The sequence below is a fragment of the Maniola jurtina genome, chromosome 19, assembly GCF_905333055.1.
Source record: "Maniola jurtina chromosome 19, ilManJurt1.1, whole genome shotgun sequence".
Lineage (NCBI taxonomy): Eukaryota > Metazoa > Arthropoda > Insecta > Lepidoptera > Nymphalidae > Maniola > Maniola jurtina.
In genome coordinates, this window is record NC_060047.1 from 2,394,722 (window position 1) to 2,414,332 (window position 19,611).

At 37.8% G+C, this 19,611-nt stretch overlaps 1 protein-coding gene across 1 annotated transcript in view; it reads right to left on the reverse strand.

Annotated features, from left to right (window-relative positions):
* The window catches only part of LOC123875014 (synaptogenesis protein syg-2-like), a 234,867-nt gene that overhangs the window by 19,691 nt on the left and 195,565 nt on the right, over positions 1–19,611 (reverse strand). The window contains exons 12-19 of the mRNA XM_045920640.1: positions 19,412–19,573; positions 18,481–18,615; positions 16,322–16,528; positions 12,382–12,531; positions 8,801–8,918; positions 8,043–8,170; positions 2,408–2,511; positions 1,288–1,456 (exon numbers count right to left, since the gene is read on the reverse strand). Coding sequence (XP_045776596.1) covers positions 1,340–1,456; positions 2,408–2,511; positions 8,043–8,170; positions 8,801–8,918; positions 12,382–12,531; positions 16,322–16,528; positions 18,481–18,615; positions 19,412–19,573 — 1,121 coding nt within the window. The 3' untranslated portion in view covers positions 1,288–1,339. The remainder of the gene's footprint in view (positions 1–1,287; positions 1,457–2,407; positions 2,512–8,042; positions 8,171–8,800; positions 8,919–12,381; positions 12,532–16,321; positions 16,529–18,480; positions 18,616–19,411; positions 19,574–19,611) is intronic.

A 19,611-nucleotide genomic window follows, 5' to 3' on the forward strand; every position in this document is an offset into this window, starting at 1 on the left:
TCATACAATAACACGGTCATTATAATATTATGACAAGAAGCTGAATTTACCCACCAACATTTAAACACAAGAAGAAAATTTATAGTTGTCGGATTAACTGAAAAGCCTATATTAATTCAAAGGCTCTTAAGCGACATAGCACTCAGCTTGCTCGACTCGCCAATTGCCTCCTCAGGTGAGAGGGCTCGTTTTGCACAAAGAGCCAGCTAACAGCTTGCGGGAGCCATTCAGCTTGGAAATGCTACTAGCATTCTTGGTTAAGTAGCAAAAGTCCGTGCGTAGCTTACGGTTATACTTACTTTTTCCTTTACATCTCGATTGCAATATTCATCGTTGCAAATAGACTTTCGGGATTCTATTTCTTATAGTTACCTAAATATTTCTGTATCAGGAGGCTGGACTTTCATCAATAGAATGTTTCAATTCTTTCTGAGTTAGGGCCGGCGCACATATGGCGGAGCGCAGCGCAGAGCATTTTTCACAGTCAAAGTATTATCGACATTGTCCTCATTGAAAATCTCATCTAAAATCAATTGTGCGCGCGCACTGCACAAACTGCACGCGGATGCGCAGTACCGCGCGTGCTCGCGTATTCTCTGGTAGAAATTCGCGTAATGTGTCACGCGATTAGAAAACTAAAACTTCGCGTGCATGCTCTGCGCTGCGCTCTGCCATATGTGCGCCGGCCCTAAGGCTATATTTTATTTTCAAGCACCCGTACGAAGCCGGGGCGGGTCACTAGTTATTAATAATAGTATTATGATTATAATGGATCCTAAAATATTATTCCCTCTTCCATTGTCAAGATTATAATATAGATTTCGTATTCATAAATATAAAAAAATAAAAGGCAAATCACTTAAATTTTTATTCTCTTCCATCATTTACATTATTTACAACAATTTTATCACAATATTCACAGTCAATACATAGAATTTATTCTTATAAATATTTAAAAATTCTCCTAAATTCTTCTAAGGGTCGTCTCACACTGCCAGCGCGACGCGACGGGTGATTTCAATAATTGCCATTTATATTTCAAAAGTTTGTATGAATTTCGATTCGCACGAATCCACTGTCAAACATACTCAAAATATAAAATCTGATTTAAACAAATTGAATCTCGATACATATTGATACATATTTAAGATAGTAAACTTTTATCAAGCATTTTTGAATTATCAAACATGTGCTTATAAGCAAAATAAAATCATCATGAATTCTCGATTACTGCTTTTAAACCAATAATAGATATAGAATCCAGAGACATACTGCTTTTAACGATACGACAGTCGCCTCACGCCGCCATTTTGATTAAACCCAAAATTAACTAACTATTCTATACACAACTCTCTGGTCCAGGTATCTCTTCCGCTATGAGATGTTCTCTTCTGCTTAGCGCAGTTGAGCTGACTGTTATTGGCTTACTTGAGACGGTGCTTGTTGATGATATTGACTGTAAAGAAGAAAACAAAATACGTAGTTATACAGATATAACTCAAAATTAAAGAAAAACCCCGACAGAAAACCTCTATAAGAAAACTAGAAAAGAGCTGATAACTGTCAAACAGCTGAACCGATTTCCTTCGATTATAGCTAAGAATCTCGATCAAGCCACCTTGCAAACAAAAAAATACAAAAAAATCGGTTCTTTCGTTTGGGAGCTACGATGCCACAGACAGATACACAGATACAAACGTAAAACTTATAACACCCTCTTTTTGGGTCGGGAGTTAAAAAAATCACAGTATAAAATTATATTGACCGTAAATTAACGATGTCAGCATAGGAAGCACAATTTTCATGTTATTATCTGGGGTAAGGAAACGTAAAAGGAAGTTAAGAAATTTAATTATAGATAATTATGAGAGATTTGCAGTAGGATAACTGCAACAAATCTGAACTAATAAAGTAACACGAGCGCAGTGAGCCCGTATTTTGCTGTTCATAGGCATCTAATAAATTTAGTGCTATAAAATTTATGTTAGGAAGCTGAAACTAACTATAAACGTAAGTTTAAGTGGAATGGGCTTAAAACACTGTTTAAGTTAATTATTTTCTTATTGTTCGCAACATATTTTAATCACTATAATAATTATTATATTCACAAATACACATTGTAACATACAAATTATAATATTTTTAAGTAATGCAACAAAGGATACAGCCAGTATTTTTAGCACCATTACACGCGGACATGATTTGTACAATAGTTAGATAAGGCTTTTTTATATTTTATTGTAACATTTTCAATAAAAAAATCAAAGGCTATGGGCAACAAAGGATAAGGGCAATATGGTATTTATAAAGATATTTGATCTCTAACCAATTCGCAGGTAAAAGCATAGTACATTCAAAAAAACCGAAACGCTACTAAAAGAGAAAATAGAAATAAAAAAGCACGTACCACTTTATCCGCTATACTAACTCGGCGCTCGTCCGGCCACTCGTCGCTAGTGTGAAGAGCCCCATTTTTGACAGGCCCCGCTCTCTTCGCTGGAGGGCTGCCGTCTGAAAGCGTATTGATATTTTAGGGTTCCGTATCAAAGTGGTGAAGGACGCTTAATCGATGATGGGGGTCCAAGACATAATCGCTAACTATGGAGTATGGGCCTAAAAAGCCCAGAATCACTCAGCGGGCAATGAATAGAGCTGAGTATAGGTATCTTCCTAGTTGCGACAGGTCGAGATGGCAATCGAGGTATGAGGTGGGAGAGGGCGGGGAGGGGCACCCCCGCACGTCACATAAATAACATAAACCAACTGAAGTGCAGCGTTAGCGGATCACTAATTTATTGTTCAATTTTTGGTTTAACTACGCTCGCGCACGGTCATCATACCCATTTCATGTTTTCCACGATGAAAAATATTTTAAACAAGGTACGGAACTCTCTGTACCCTAGTCAGACTCACACGTGGTTAGTTTTATTTAAACCTTTTTTGACAGTCATTCAGTTTTGCGAATGGTTTATATTTTTTTGATGCTGCAAAACGCTTTTTAGTTGAATTTAGTTTGTATTGGCTTAATTCAATTTTTAGTTACCATTTAGTTTCAGCGGATAGATAGACAGAGATGGTGAAAATTTCGTTTTGTGTTTTTAAATTAGCATTTAAATTGTACCCTTTTTATATCAGGCAAAATATTTTTCAAAATACATAGTGACTGCTCATATTTTCAAGCATATTAATATTATAAATGAAAAAGTTTGTCTGACTGTCTGTCACCTTTTCATGACTTGATCATTGAACCGATCGTGACATTTGGTACAGGGACAGCTCGCGTTCTGGAGACAGATATGGAATATATTTTTTTCCAGGAATATCAAAGAGTGATCTTGGGATTTTAATTACAATCTCTCTAAATACATAGCTAATCGGTTGCAATAGTTACTGGCAATTAACAGAGCTCTCTCCGTCACTTACTCCATACAATCGTAGTTCCCATTTCATTTGAATATTAAGCAACCAAAGTCCATGAAATTTTGCAGACATAGTCTAGAAACTAATATCTGTGTCTGTGGTGTTTTAGATTTTTCTAAAAATATGTAGTTTTAAAATTACAGGGGCTCAAAGATTTGTATTTTTCTTTAAAAAAAGGCCCAACTTTGTGCTCGTTTTTCTAGACAACGAAGCAATTTAATGAAATTTGGAAAAACCACAGACCTAGAAAATTTAATGAATATTATGTAGTAAAAAAATTATCGTTATATATTTTATATTGTTATAATTATGTGGGAACTACGAAAACCAGAAATTACACCCAGAAATCTTGAAAATTTCGTGCTGTCTCGATTTGTGCAAGCGGGGTGGTGAAGTGCGGGGGACGACACGTGAAACTGACAGAAACGGACAGTCTAAACACACGGGCCACATTTAGACTGCACCCGACTCCAAACTTGTCGATAGGTCTAACTAAATACATTTCAACTTGCGTTAGACGTATGCGTTACCTACTCAGACGTTGCCTGTAGATAAAAATATGTCTCATGTTTGCTGGCAATAGCGTATGCATCAAACCCTGCAAGTTGCAACTCTCTTGCAACCTATTCCTCACGCAATACGCACAGCTTTAATATTATAATTTTTGACAATGTATACTATATGTAATGCCATATCACAGGTCACTCTCTGATTTATTGCTAACAATTTACTTCCAAATGCAAAGAAATCTAAGTGTATTGAATTCACACTGCCCAATACCAGGACCTTAAATGACATAAATTCATTGATAAATAATCATATGTTGAAAATAAAGGAGAACCCCGTGTTTCTCGGAATAATGTTAGATGCAAAGCTTCTATGGAACACCCACATATCAACACTTGATGGTAAACTCAGCTCTGCTGCTTACACTGTTAGAAAAATTCGACAGGTACTGACGTGGAAACTGCAAAAATTGTATATTTTGCCTATTTTCACTGTATTATGTCTTACGGACTCTTGCTATGAGATAAAGCGGTAGATATTGAGAAAAAAATGTATTACAGAAAAGGACAGGACGTGCAATTTATAATTTAAAACCGCGCGCTGCCATACAATAAAAATATAAGGAAATAAGTACCTTATCTATTATCTTATAGTAGCTTCTAAATATATTTACAACTAGCTAATGCCCGCAGCTTCGCTCGCGTGGATTTAGGTTTTTAAAAATCCCGATCCTTTCATTTCCCAGAACAAAAGTTGCCTCTCCGTAATAGCCCGTCCCCGGGATGCAACTTGTTTCTGTATCACGTAAGAATATTTAAACGGATGGGAACGGATCCTTTTCAAATCCCGAGGGATCACCAGGATTTAGGAATGCAATTTCTTACAGCATCAGGGTTGAGGTCAACGACAAAGTGTTTACTTGGTATAGATACCTTCAATATCAATTAATAATCGACACTTTTTAAATCCCATTAGCTTTAGTAGTCAGGTCCCCTGCAACATCAGGATTGAGGAGTTGGAATCCAAATTTTTTATTGAACAATGTCGCAAACTTTCTTTATCGATTAAAAAAACTACCCAAAATTACGCAGTTAGGTTACCCGCCAAATTTCATGGTTTTGAGTCAACGGGAAGTACCCTAGAGGTTTTCTTGACACACACGACAGACAGAGAGATAGACAACAAAGTGATCCTATAAGAGTTCCGTTTTTCATTTTGAGGTACGAAACCCTAGAAAACGTAGGAACGGCATTCCGAACCAGTGGTAAATTTTTCTGACCATCCAAAAACACTTTGAAGTTTACCTAAAAGTTTACAGGAATAAAAATTTATCATTGTATTCCATTCCATTTCATTCTATTCCATTCTGTTCAAAGATAAATAGATAATAAAAATATTTGTCACCGAAACAATAATTTACGATACATCGACCAATATCAATTTTACTGATGAGAATCTGACTATTACCAAAGTGAACGACTACTATAATATCTATTATATACGACTAACATAATATGTATTATAAATTGTGTGCCGTTTGCATTCTCACTAGGTTCTCATTAAGTTTGTTTTATTTGGTTAAACTTTCTGGCATTTATATTGTTATGACGTTTAATTGGCAAACAGTCTGTTTATTGGCTGAAACTCAAAAATTCAGCCAATCACAACAAAGAAAATATTGTAATAATGATTGATGCAGCTTTCTGTAATTGAAAACAAAATATTTGACATTAACTTGAATGTGACAGTATTTTCCGAATAGGGTTGCCAGAGGCCCCGTATTTTACTGGTTACCCCGTATGTCAGGATAGAGAAACCGGTAATTATGAAAATAAAATACGGGGCAAATAAAACTAAATATTTTTAGGGTTCCGTAACTCAAAAGCAAAAAGAACTCTTATAGGATCACTTCGTTGTCTATCAGTCTGTCTGTCTTTCCGTCTGTCCGTCTGTCCATCTGTCCTTCTATCCGTCTGTCATGTGTTCATGAACAAATATTAGTATTTTCAATTTTCAAAGTAAGATAACTACATATATCAAGTGGGTTATCATATGAAAGGGCTTTACCTGTTCATTCTAAAACAGATTTTTATTTATTTTTATGCATATTTTTTTTAATGCATAACAGTTTTTGATTTCTCGTGTAAAATGTCGAAAAAAATACCCGAATCGGAACCCTCGGTGCGTGAGTCTGACTCGCACTTGGCTGGCGAAACCGAACACTGACGTTATGTCCAGTAGAAAGAATATTTTCCTTTTGCGGCAATGCGTAGCCGAAACCCACTCGATATTGATCATGGTCGTAGCCAAGGCGGCGGGGCTTGGTTTGAGGATGTTAGCCTTTTTTTATACAAGTTAGCCCGTGACTTTAATCTTTTCTAGTGGTAAGTGATGATGCAGTCTAATTTCTTGGCCGTTAGGGCCATACTAACCATATAACTAGCCATGACCGAAGCCTCCCACCAGACCAGAAATTTAGAAATGGCGACTGCGCCTGGGAAGCCGTCAAAAACCTAAGCCTAAAATAATACTTACACTATTTCTTGCATTTGCTTACCAATTTTTTTTTGGAAATATATCAAACATTTCGCGCTCACTTCACTCGCGCTTTGAATTTGTATTACTTGGTGTAAGCCCCGCAATTTCGTTTGCATGAATTTAGAGTTTTAAAAATTCCGTGGGGGATTTTCCGGGCTAAAAAGTTTATGTCTGGGATGCAAGTTACCTCTGAATAGTAAGTACCAAAATTTTGGTAAAGAAGATGGGCCGTGAAAGGGTAACAAATAGATAGGCAAATAGATATACTGTCGTATTTGTAATATTAGTATGGATAGGGAGCTTTAAAAATAAAATCTTGCTATGGCTAAACTCGTTTCCCTTTCACTTTAATTCTTTCTGTAATTGAACCAAAAACACTTACGCTCACTGCGCTCGCGCTTTTTTATTGTTGTATTTTATCTCACTGTCAAATTGAAAGGCGAAATTCCACTAACCAGGTAATTAGCCCATAAAGTTGAGCGAATGTTATTTTCCTCATGACAGGATTCAGTTCCGGCCCTGATAAAACCTCTCCCGAAATCGATTCCTGGCTACGGCCATAGTATTGATACTGTGAAGGTGGAATTACAAGTTAAATGTAAATTTAAGTTAAAATGCAAAGATTGTATGCATGAAATGTATAACATTTTGCTTTACAAAACTAGAGTTTTTAAAAGCTATTTAAATAAATAAATCTTTTATTTAAAATTACATTGCAAACACAGTTCACCAATCAAGACACGGCAACATACAGAGAAAAAATACAAAACTTACAAATAAACTGAAATATCTAAATAGGCTTTCCATGCATTTCAGAGAGAACCACCGCCTATTTCTTCAAATACTTCAAATTTTTAAATTTCTTCAAATCTAAACCCCGTATTTTTGATGGTGGTAGCCTGTAAATCAAAAAGAGGCAGGTGGCAACCCTACTTGCCACATGACATTACAGAATGAAAAATTGTTTTCATTACTCGGTAAGCCTACTGCCATAGTTTCACAGAAAGTGTGACGGTAGTTGTGACCTCTGATTGGTCGACTCTCTTTCACTATTTGCTAAAATTGATGATTGCAACAACAATTTTTTCTTTTTTGTAATCAAAAACAGAACACGGACGTCATACAGATTGACTAATTGCAATCATTTCTGACCGGCTAACATTGTTCCGCTAGTGGCTCAAACTCACTGTCGCAGCAAGAACATGGTAAATTCAGCCAATCACAGCAATTAGAATTGGTTATCACAAATGCACCGATCTAGGAACCGAGAATACACGAACCAGGGCAGATAGAGATGAGAACAATAATATCATACGTAGGAAATCGACGGGGGATCGTTGACAATGATCCTCTTAAGTAGTCGCGTCTCGCGCAGGTATTGTTTCACGCGTTCGTGTACTGTGTACGGATGTAGCACTCACACTAATGCAGATGGCGAAGGTGGGGTGTGGCGCAGCTGCCTAAAAAATGCTTTTGCGACACGTCCTGCGGTTTAGTTCAAAGATGACTATATGTTTGGCGCAGACTATCCATGTGAGAAGGAAATCTCTGAAACATAAATGATTGAGATGTCATACCAGGCGGCGGGTTGAGGATGTCCGGCTGTGCTTGTTTGTGCGGCTTCAGAGTGTACGCCACGACGTACTGACCGTCACCCGCGTTCAGCTGCAGCTCGGACGCGCGCTGTTTGCTTGTTGACTGAGCCCTGTTACAGAAAAGAGGTTATTGAGAATGTTAATGTCAAAAATGTTTCTGTTATGAATAACATTTTCTTATTTTTTATTGTTTTCAATATTCAAGTCTGTAAGGGGAGAGCCCTGATGCCTATAACACGAGTGTATAACTTATTTTAGGCATCAGTGGCTTAACCTAATTTTTGGTTATAATTGTTTGGTGAAACTATAAAAGATTTATTATTATTATTATAAAGAAGTACAGTTAAAGGCCGTAAGTAGTTTAGCACCTTGATCATCATATTCCCTTATGCACGTGCGCTAGGTGTGTGTGGCGTGTTTATAAAAAAGGACATAATTGTGTCAGGTTTTTGAAGCAATAGTTTCGCAGAATTGCTACTGAAATTCTGAGGCCAACTGTACCTAAACCTAGTGCCTTACCTAACCCAACGTCAGTATTTTCCATACAAAAGTTGGGTTCCTTTTTGAATACTAACCAATCAAACTCAATGAAATTTTGTAGATACGTTTTAGAAACCATTCTGTCTGTAATTTGTCAATTTCCATAGTTTGATAGCTAGACCAGCTCAAAGATTTGTAAAATTGTATGTAAATTTTTGTGCCCGTGTGACTTTAATCAAAGTATTTCGTACTATCCTTACCTTCTCCTTCTGAGAACGAGTGCAGTCACCAATGCAATGCTCATGCATAGAGATATCGTCAGGACGATCCCCCAGAAGGCTGCGCTTGACATGCCCGCCATTAGGTTATGACTCCCATCTAACAACAAAAAACCAATGTAGATAAGTATATCAATGTATTAGACTAGACCTTATGTAATCACTAATCACGGACTTCAACGCCCAGTATTTTGGTTTTGATATCCAGGCCTAAGATCTTAGACCTGGAAATCCAAAGTTTTGCACAGAGGTTCCCTATATAATGTACCTAAACAAGGAATAAGGCTAGATATTTTGGAATTTCCACGGGGTAAATTCAAATTCAAAATTCTATGTTGTCAATACGAGTAGGTAAACAGTGCAAATGATACAAAAACAAAATGGTACAGCCAAATTTTGCCTATTAGAATGCAATATTTTATAATTAAGTAATTTACATCGTTTTGATTTTATCGGTTAAAAAGGATTTATATTTTCGTCTGTCGCTAGTTCTTTCATCATCATCATCATCATCAGCCTGTGGACGTCCACTGTTGGACACAGGCCTTCCCTAAAGAGCGCCACCACACCCGGTCCTCAGCCTTTCTCATCGCTGGATCACTACCCACCAGCCGCTATATATCGTGAATCCATCGTGCTAATTCTTTACAATCTGTATAATATCTATGAGGAATAAAAAACCCCCGACACAAAAACCTCGAAGAAAACTAAAAAAGAGCTGATAACTGTGAAACGGCTGAACCGATTTTCTTCGATTATAGCTAAGAACACACTCGATCAAGCCACTTTTCAAACAAACAAAAAAACTAAATTAAAATTGGTACATTTATTTTGGAGCTACGATGCCACAGACAGATACACAGACACACAGATACACACGTCAAACTTATAACACCCCTCTTTTTGGATCGGGGGTTAAAAACAGACTAACTAACATGTCAAAGTCACCATTTTGATTAGAATCGTAATGAAATCCTCGTTATCAATTCACTTCTGCAGCCATTCTTATAACTCATTCATTTTCCTCTATTCGCGTTCATTCGGTTTATCTGGAATCGACTTTATATAACAATGGGCCGGTAAGCTGCTGAATCTCGCATCCCTATTTGCCAGTCAGCTCAATGAGGCTAATGAGAAATCAATTTATCGCGCTCTCCCTCTTATAAGTACCTACTGCATAATAATCTGGTTCATTATGTCACATGAGTAGATAATATTATGTTCTCATACTCATCGTGTGGGAATCAGGAATATCGTATGTTAATCTATTTATCTATCTCTCTCTTTCACCTTCATGTCACTCATTGCTGAGAGTTGTGACCCTTGTATAATCATCATCATCTCAACTCATTGCTGGCCCACTACTGAGGACAGGTCTCCTCTCAGAATGACAAGAGACCTGTGAAAAATATGTTAGAGGGAGCCAGCGCTTACCAGACCTTCGTTGTTTAATAAAAGCTGAAAGTTTATCTGCGTCTTGTCTCCAACACATGGAGGAACGATCAGCGTCCATGAAGTTTGGATCATGGTGGCTTTGGGAGATAACAGGTAATAAAGGTATAAACCCTTACGTCAAAGTATAAAGTCTATTTTTTTATATACAAATAAAATAAATACCGATGTGGTGCTCTTGTATTGTGGTCCGACTGAATATACATTAATGTTTACGTAATTATTTAATTGAAAACCGCTTCTGTGATATCATGAGGTTTCACCATGTTATGTTATGGCCAATAAAGCCATTAATATTACTATCAAATCAATTAAGTACTGATGATTAGAGTAATAAATGTTTACGTTTGCCAAACATTGGCTAGTCAAAACTGTAATTAACTGAATGAGTAACTAAAATCTTTATTTCAAAACTATTCAGTTATTCAGGATAATTTTGTAAGTAGGTGTGGCTATAATTTGTAATTCGTAATTTAGTCTGTTATAACAGAGGTTAGCACTTTCACTTTTATTAAAACTGACATGCCAAGACATAGCTGATGGTTAAGACGTCCGTTTCCTATTCGGATGGTCGGGGGTCCGATCCTAGAATCAGAAGGACTACGCTGGTGCCTAGTCCTTTTAAAATCACTTGGAGAGTACTCGGTTTCGCATCGTCCTTCCAATGTTACTCAGCTGGTAATTGTTTTATTTCTGGCCCGGACAGCATCCTACCTTATACCAGTTACTTATCAGTACCCATATTATAAATGTAAGAGTGTTTGTTTGTTGGTTGCTTAATTTGTCCTTCAATCACGTCACAACGGCGCAACGGATCGACGTATTTTTTTGCATGGGTATAATTAAAGACCTGAAGAGTGGCACAGGCTACTTTTATCGCGGAAAATTAAAGAGACCTCACGGGATTTTTAAAAACCTAAATCCACGCGGATGAAGTCGCAGGTATCTGCTAGTTATATACATACGGGTATAAACATTGATTACATATATCGCTATCACACATAAACAATGGTTAAACAACAATTTAATTGCACGGCGCTACTGTAACAACGCGAGGTTTAATTGGTTAATTATTGCGACCAGTAATTAGACCTTGATATTAACCTATCAATCAAATTAACCCAATTGTTACTTGTGATTACAATGTGATGAATATTTGTATTTGATCATAATAGGAATTATTTGAATTTTTCAAACGCTTCTGTAGGTAGGTACTAATATGTAAAAACATTATATCCATTAAAATTGGTGAGTATTTGCTATTGGGTAAAATAAAAAAGTGAGAAAGCAAAGATGTTTCAGGATTTTGGGAATTCCACCCTCTAATCGATTTTGAAAAATTCCACTCGTGCGAATCCGGGCGGATCTACTAGTTGTGGATTAAGTTAAAGTTTAACCATACCTACCTGTCCTTCTGAGAGCGCTTGGATAACGATATCTTTGTCCAAGGACCCATTTTATTTCTCGAATTCAAACAGAAACATTTATAGTCTTTTGACCACGTTTTTTGGCAATAATTCCAAACCTTTTTTACCGACTTCAAAAATGAAGGAGCTTCTCAATTCATCGGAATCCTTTTTTTTATGTTTGTTCCCCGATTACTCGAAGACACCTGGATTGATTTGGTTTTTTTTTTTGTTTGAAAGGGTATAATATATACGTCCCAGGTGGTCCCAGATAAATTTGGTGAAGATCTGATAAATATCTTCGGAGATGCAGAACAATCTCCTCAATGGATAAGAGTAAATTGCTCGTGATCAGTATAATAGCTTAGTAAACAGTAGGTTTTTAACCAGGAATAGCATATTTTAATACAGTAGGGCCACAAATTGAATTATTTTTTACTTTTTAGTGTTTGTGTTAATTGAAGTCGGTTTTATGTATGTTGTGAAAATTTTTGCTGCTAACCAGTTACCACTTTTTAGTGAAAAAGGTATATTTTGTGAGTTAAGTAAGCCAACCTCCAACTAAGCGCTAAGCTAATGCTAGGAGTGGGTACGACAATAGTGCAACGGGTGGGGTTTGAATCTCCGACCTTCCGGTTTTCAGTCCGCTCCTATAACCGTTGAGCTATTGAGGCTTTGAGGTAGGTAAAGTTAAAATTGTCATACCTGTCCTTCTTTCAGGGTCCTGATAAGAGAGCGCCTGGATAACGATCTTGTCTGAGGAGCCCTTGTCGTTCCTCGAGTACACGCTCAGACGCAAGGCGCTGCCACTCGTCCAGAGCACTTCAGCTGGGACCAGGAATACGGCTATTCCGTCTGTATTGAAAATATTTCGGTATAAGTAAATGTTTCTTGAGGCGGTAATAGCCTAGTAGTTAATACATTTTTTTTTAATTTATCGCTGCAAAAAGTCACGGTGGGCGGTCTCCCTTAAGCAAAATAAGAACTTCATTGTTTATTTTTTGTGAAAAAAAAAATAGCCGTGAGATGGAAAGACACTTGACAGGAGTAAAGCTTCTTATACGTAAAATCTAGTACACTGTCTTACCCACTCGTAATATGATTGAGAGAGTCATTTGTTCAGTAACGCATTTTTTTTTATTCAGATACAACTTAGCCCTTGACTGCAATCTCACTTGGTGGTAAGTGATGTTAAGATTGAAGCGGGCTAACCTGGAAGGAGTATGCAAATCATAAATATAAAAGGAAAAGCAGACTGACTGATCTATCAATGCACAGCTCAAACTACTGGATTGATTGAGCTGTGGCATGCAGATAATTATCATGACGTAGACATCCGCTAAGGATTTTTAAAAATTCAACCCCTAAGGGGTTTGAGATTTCTGTAGTCCAAGCGGACGAAGTTGCGGGCATAATATTGTATATCAAATCTTTGAAAAGAGCAACCGCCGAGTTTCTAGCTGGTTCTTCTCGGTAGGAAAGCCATTCCAAACCAGTGGTAGATGCTTTTGACGATTCAAAGTACTTGTAAAAGTCTAATTGAATAAAAATATTTTGAATTTTGATTTTTTTTCATAAGCTAGTTAATAAATAGCTAAAATAAAATTAAGTCCTATATTAAGTGCAGCGCGTGGAAATTTTAAAATAGCATTAAGTAATATAATCATTACAACTAATAACAACTAGTCATTACACAAATGTGGTCCTGTAGCCGGAACTAAATCGTGTTGGTTTAATTGCTTATGACCTTTACGTTTTACATTTATTGCTTTTTGTCACGCGGTGGCGTTTGATGGACTTTTATGGGTGTACCAAAGTGGTAAACGGTGTTCGTCGAAGTTAAAAAAAATCCGGCCAAGTGCGAGTCAGATTCGCGCACCGAGGGTTCCGTACTACAAAAGAAGTAAAACGTAAAGAATCACTTCAGAAACAGACTTTGTTTGTAGAGGATCATTGTTAGTATTTAAAAAAATTATGATACTTAGTTAAATCGCTGGTTTTATTTTTCCTGTTAAGTAGACACAACTTTCCATGACCTGGACCTTGGAGAAAACTAAGAAGAGTTGAGTTTCTCTACGACGCAATTTAGGATAGGAGGAGGTCCAGTAGAAGAAACAGATCATATACGGCTTGCTACGAGTTGAAAGACTTTAATGACAAATTAAGGGGCAAACCTTAATAGTTCAACTCAATTCAATTCAATTATCTTTATTTGGGTACTCTTTGTAACACAAAATGTGGTACGTTATGGTGTGATGGTTTTTAAGTCATCAAAATCGGTTCAGCTGTTGGGCCGTGAAAACGTAGCAGACTGACAGACAGACAGATAGACAGACAGACACACTTTCGCATTTATTATATTAGTATGGATAAAATCAGTGTTGTTAATAAAGTTCTGGATACCTTCATCGCCGAAGGTCATTAGTCGTAGAATTTGGTTCCCGCTGGCGGACCTCATCGAGAGTAATTACGAACACCTCTGTAATTAATTATACTGGCGAAACTTGACGCGTAAGGCTGGCTTCTCATGATATCAGTAGGTACGAATTTTAGGTATGTTCGCGATAATTTGATTCAACTACTTAAGTGAAGAAAGAAAAAAGTATTCAACGAAAGTTCTAAAGCGCATTGATATAATTATATTGTGATACTGATTAGAGTAGTATAAGATGCCTTCAAAAAAGAAAAGGAAATAATACGACAAACTAAGCAATGAACATCGTATCCTTCAAGGGAATAATAATAAATGTTGATCTTATTTAGTTAATGCTAGGTATGGAAGGAATCGGTACTATTCAGGATAATGGTTTTGGGCACATTCGTTACAATCACGAACTGCACGAACTTTTTAAGGAATGTTATCAAAGCAATTAAACTGTCGAGAATGCGATATGCAGGACATAATATTGTGCAACACATGGATAACACAAGAGCCCCGATGACGAAGTCGAAGACAAAAGTTGTTGGATAGCAAACCCGAGAACCAAGAGACTAGAGATCGGTAGATTGACGAAGTGGAAAAGGAAATGAGGGTTTTGAGGATTCGGAGCTGGAAGGAAGCTGCATTTGACCAGCCCCGATGACGAAGTTTGCTTGACCCAGGGCTGTAGTACTTTGTTGGTTGATGGATTATTATTTACCCCTTTTCCGCTTCAGATTTATTTGGGAGTCTAGCTTGAAAATTTGTGCAAAGAAGAAGGATGAGAATGCACCTTAAAAATGCTATCATAGATTGAGTGTTTTGGAGACATGGCTTATGCTATTGCGCACCGTGAGAAGGCACTTTAATATTGCTTTAGAAATTAATTTATGACGATTAATCACTATTGATTGGTGAGAACTGTGAAAATATAAATTAACGCTTCCTATGATGAATGAGTTCCTGTTTATTATATTCATGTCATTTTTAATGAACGTAAACTACAATAGGATAGATTGCTGTCAAGATTGTCGCAGGTTTAAACCTCTGTCAGGATACAGTTGCAATTTTTAGGGTTCCGTAGTCCGTACCCGAAGCACCCCGAAGAGTGCCAACGTGACCACATTATTAAGCTTCAACTGTTGTTAGCTGTGATAGCTTAGTGGTTAGTACGTCCGCCTCCTGATTGGAGGTCGGGGGTTCAATCCCGGGTACGCACCTTTAATTTTTGGGAACTATATAATGCGTTTTACATAATTAAATATCACTTGCTTTAACGGTGAAGGAAAACATCGTGAGGAAACCTGCATGCCTGAGAGTTCTCCATAATATCCTCAAAGGTGTGTGAAGTCTATGGCCATAACTCTTCTCACTCTGAAAGAAGACCCGTGCTCTGTAGTGAGCCGGCGATGGGTTGATCATGATGATGAGATAAATGCCGTCTGCGTTTGCCACGTGGCACGAAATCGCACCTTAAGATGGAGCACGCTTGTCTAAAAGATGCACTCACTTTCGTCTTGAAGGGCCATTATACGTATGGATACAGTCAAATAATTGAAGAGATTCAATTTGGAGTTGGCGCAAATATTTGAACGAATGTGTGCAAATATTTGCTCTAGTAAGTAACTGTTTGTCACGGTGTGTGTTGCTATTGATAGGAAATACGGGACTCTTGAAAGGTTGTCGGGACGTGGAATCCTTATGTACGATTTACATTAAACGCGCCGCATTGAATGATTATAATATCACCAATATAAAGGTAACAATATTACTTGTCTCATTCGCTGTAACATTGAACTTCCTTCCAGTAATAGAATCCAAAGCTTTCTACTTATAGTAGAGTAGAGCTAGATATAGATATAAACTATTCCACACAAAACATGAAATAATCAACACAAAAGGAAGAAACAGAAAATAACTAAAAACAATTGTATGCAAAGGCGGCCTTATTGTGGAGCAATCTCCACCAGGCAACCTTTGGTGAAAGGAGAAACTAGCTGTGTAATTACTTATTTTATAGTTTCTTGTTGTGTCTTGGTTTTTTTTCTTGTTTTCTGTGCAATAAAGTCTTCTATATATCTATCTATTTATCTATCTATCTTCCATTACAACCAGCTGTGGTAGACCCCATCCAGGAATACATGACTTCAAGGTACCTAATCGCTGACTTCCTCTATACCTGCTTCGACGATTTAGTAAAAATCAAATAAAAAGGTATTAACTCACTCGTCTCATTCGCTGTAACATTGAACCTTATCCTTCCAGAGATAGAGTCCAAAGCTTCCAACACAACTAGCTGTGGTAGACCCCCATCATATCCGGCAACACATCGGACTTCAAGGTAGTCGCTGACTTCCTCTTTGGCAGCCTCGTCAATCCAGGAAGAATCGTTACCGGTGAAGACTGTGCAGTTACGTGGAGGGGAAGGCCTTGCTACATAAGAAACAATTACTTGCATAAGTAGGCATTATTTTTATAAATACACTAGCTTATGCTACTACACAAACAAACCCCTTTTTACCCCCATAAGGGTTGAAATTTCAATAATCCTTTCTTAGTGTATGTCTATCTACCCCGCCACTTTTCAGCTCGATTCGCCTAGTAGTTTGAACTGTGAATTGACAGATCAGTCAGTCAGTCAGTCAACTTTTCCTTTTATATTTTTCGATGTTATAGGTTATGGCCTGCGCAGACGAGGGACTATTGTCCACGAACGACAAAAAGTACTCACTAAGAACTGCATCCCATAACACACGATGAATTTATAGTGTGGCGAAACACTAATAAAAGATGAGGAACTTTTTCCTCCGCGGACAATAATTATAGTCCCCCGTCAGCGCAGGCCCTAAAAGACAATAAAGCAAAATATAGTAGTGAGTGGTGACCCTTCAGTTAAGGATTTTAAAAACCTACTGTATTCTTAAGGCCAACAATCCTTGTAATTATTAATTATCACTGATGTATATTACAGAACCGATGGTCGCTGGGGCAGACGTATTTTGGGATGGAGGACGATCGTCAAGAAGATGGTGGGAAGTGGTTAGAAAAAGGCGGAAGATGATGTGTAGTGCCGTACCCTGGAGAGACCTAGGTCCAGCAGATGTGGAGCAGGCTGATGATGATGATTATAAGGATGAATAAATTTTTAATCTTTGGCAAGTTTTGTAAACTAGGTCAGTGGCAATCATTCTATGTAAAAAATAATTCAGCCCGTTATTGTGTTAAACAATACTTCCCTAACTGTAAAAAAATTGGAAATGAAATTAAAGCATTTTATCAAAAAGGATGCGAAAGCATTTGACAGATATTTAATTAAATTGTTACCTTTGACCTTTAAAAACCATTAAGATTATATAGGTCAGAACCTTTCAAGAATCTCAAAGGTCAACAATAATTCAATCAATAATTTTAACAACTTTATTGGGTGCCTATATTAGAGTAACCATGCTTCCATTTAATAACTTAGGAATAGGTAGGCAATGATATAATTGCTAAGAGAGTTTTCAGTTTTTATTTCTGAATTTGAGTAAGGGTTAGATTTATTGAGAGCACTTTGACTTTACTCTGACTTAAGATTGAGTTAAAACGAGACAGATAAATGGGAGAGATATACATCTGTCTCGTTTTAATAACACTGTCTTAATCTAAGCAAAGTCTGAGTGCACTCTATAGATCTCACCCTCAGTCTTGCCTCAGACCGACCAGTACCCTCAGTACGAGATTTTACTTCTCACCAATTTGATAGTATTCGAGAGTCGAAACAAAATAACGTCAAAGTAAAATGGACTTAAAGGTGCTTGATTTAAAGTCAAAAATTCAGTACCACTGTTTTTTTTTTTTATTTGTACCAGAAAGTTGTAACAATATAAATAAAAGGAAAGAAAAAGTGGACAGGGAAGCACTTATCTCTATAAGAGATCTCTACCAGTGACCCTTGGCAGTGCGAGAGGTTGTAAATGGAGTAGAATAGGTACAGCAAAGATAGACAGTAATCATGAAAAAAAAAAATATAGTAGATATATACTTACAAATATTTATATATTAAAATAGACTTACAAAAACATATATACCTTAATACATAAATATATACTTGATTTTCATTTCGTAACGTTTCCGTTTGGAGTGCTGCGGCTGTAAATATATGTACAATTTGAGCATTAATAGAATACAGTTAACTGTCATTTACTTCAGCGCTAAAGTGTTTCGACTCTCAAATACTATCAACGTTGGTGAGAAGAAGAGAAGAAAATCTCGTATTGAGGGTACAGAAGGGTGTGAAAGTAAAGTAAAATATACGGGCGCTGAATCCTGATACAAACGGAGGTAACAAGAAAACTTCACGCTTAGGGGTGCTTTTAAGCAAACTAAAGAATAACGGACTATACCTGCCGGCACGATTTGAAAGATGCACGGCTGCGCTTGTTGGCCGACGGTGTTGGTGCCCCGACACGTCAGCGCCCCGTAGTCCCTCTCGCTTGCGGGCGTGTAACGAAGCTCGCTCGTACTGCCGTTTAGTGTAGCTAAAAGATAAAACTTCATTGTACAATGAGCTCTAATTACAAAACAATTAAGTTAAAATTAGAAAAACTTAAGGTCACAACCTCTCTGGTACGTTGCTGTGACATTATGAAAAAGAGGTCTTGTTTTTTATTCTAAGCTGGTTCTAACTGGAGATTGCATGAATTCCGAATTTGCTCAAGTATGGTAAGATAGGAAGCTTCGACGGTTAGCAACTTCTTCACTGAAAAGCCGTAGCGTATTCCAGTACGATGCAGCATAGAAGCCTCATAACCGACGCGACGCCCTGACCGCTTGTATGACGTCATATATCATGTCCCAAAGATGTTCCATAGCATTTGATGCAGTTAAAGCACTGAAAAGATGTGGCTGTACCGTATCTGGCCGGGGAGACGTCAAAGCTCTCGCCGCTGTTGTTGAACTGCCACAGGAACGTGACGTCAGCGGGGTCCGCATGCACCGAGCAGCGAACATGCAGCGATTCATCAAGCGCCGCCCCGACCACTTGTATGACGTCATATTACACGTCTCACTGATGTTCTATGATATATGACGTAGTTAAAGTCATGAAAAGTTGTCTAACTACCGTATCTGGCCGGGGAGACGTCAAAGCTCTCGCCGCTGTTGTTGAACTGCCACAGGAACGTGACGTCAGCGGGGTCCGCATGCACCGAGCAGCGAACATGCAGCGATTCATCAAGCGCCGCCTCAACCACTTGTATGACGTCATATGACACGTCTCACTGATGTTCTGTGATATATGACGTAGTTAGAGTCATGAAAAGTTGTTGTAACTACCGTATCTGGCCGGGGAGACGTCAAAGCTCTCGCCGCTGTTGTTGAACTGCCACAGGAACGTGACGTCAGCGGGGTCCGCATGCACCGAGCAGCGAACATGCAGCGATTCATCAAGCGCCGCCCCGACCACTTGCGGTGACGTCATGCCGCATACCGGGGCATCTGTGTGGCAAATAAATAATGAGCCGTGTTTAGCCGCT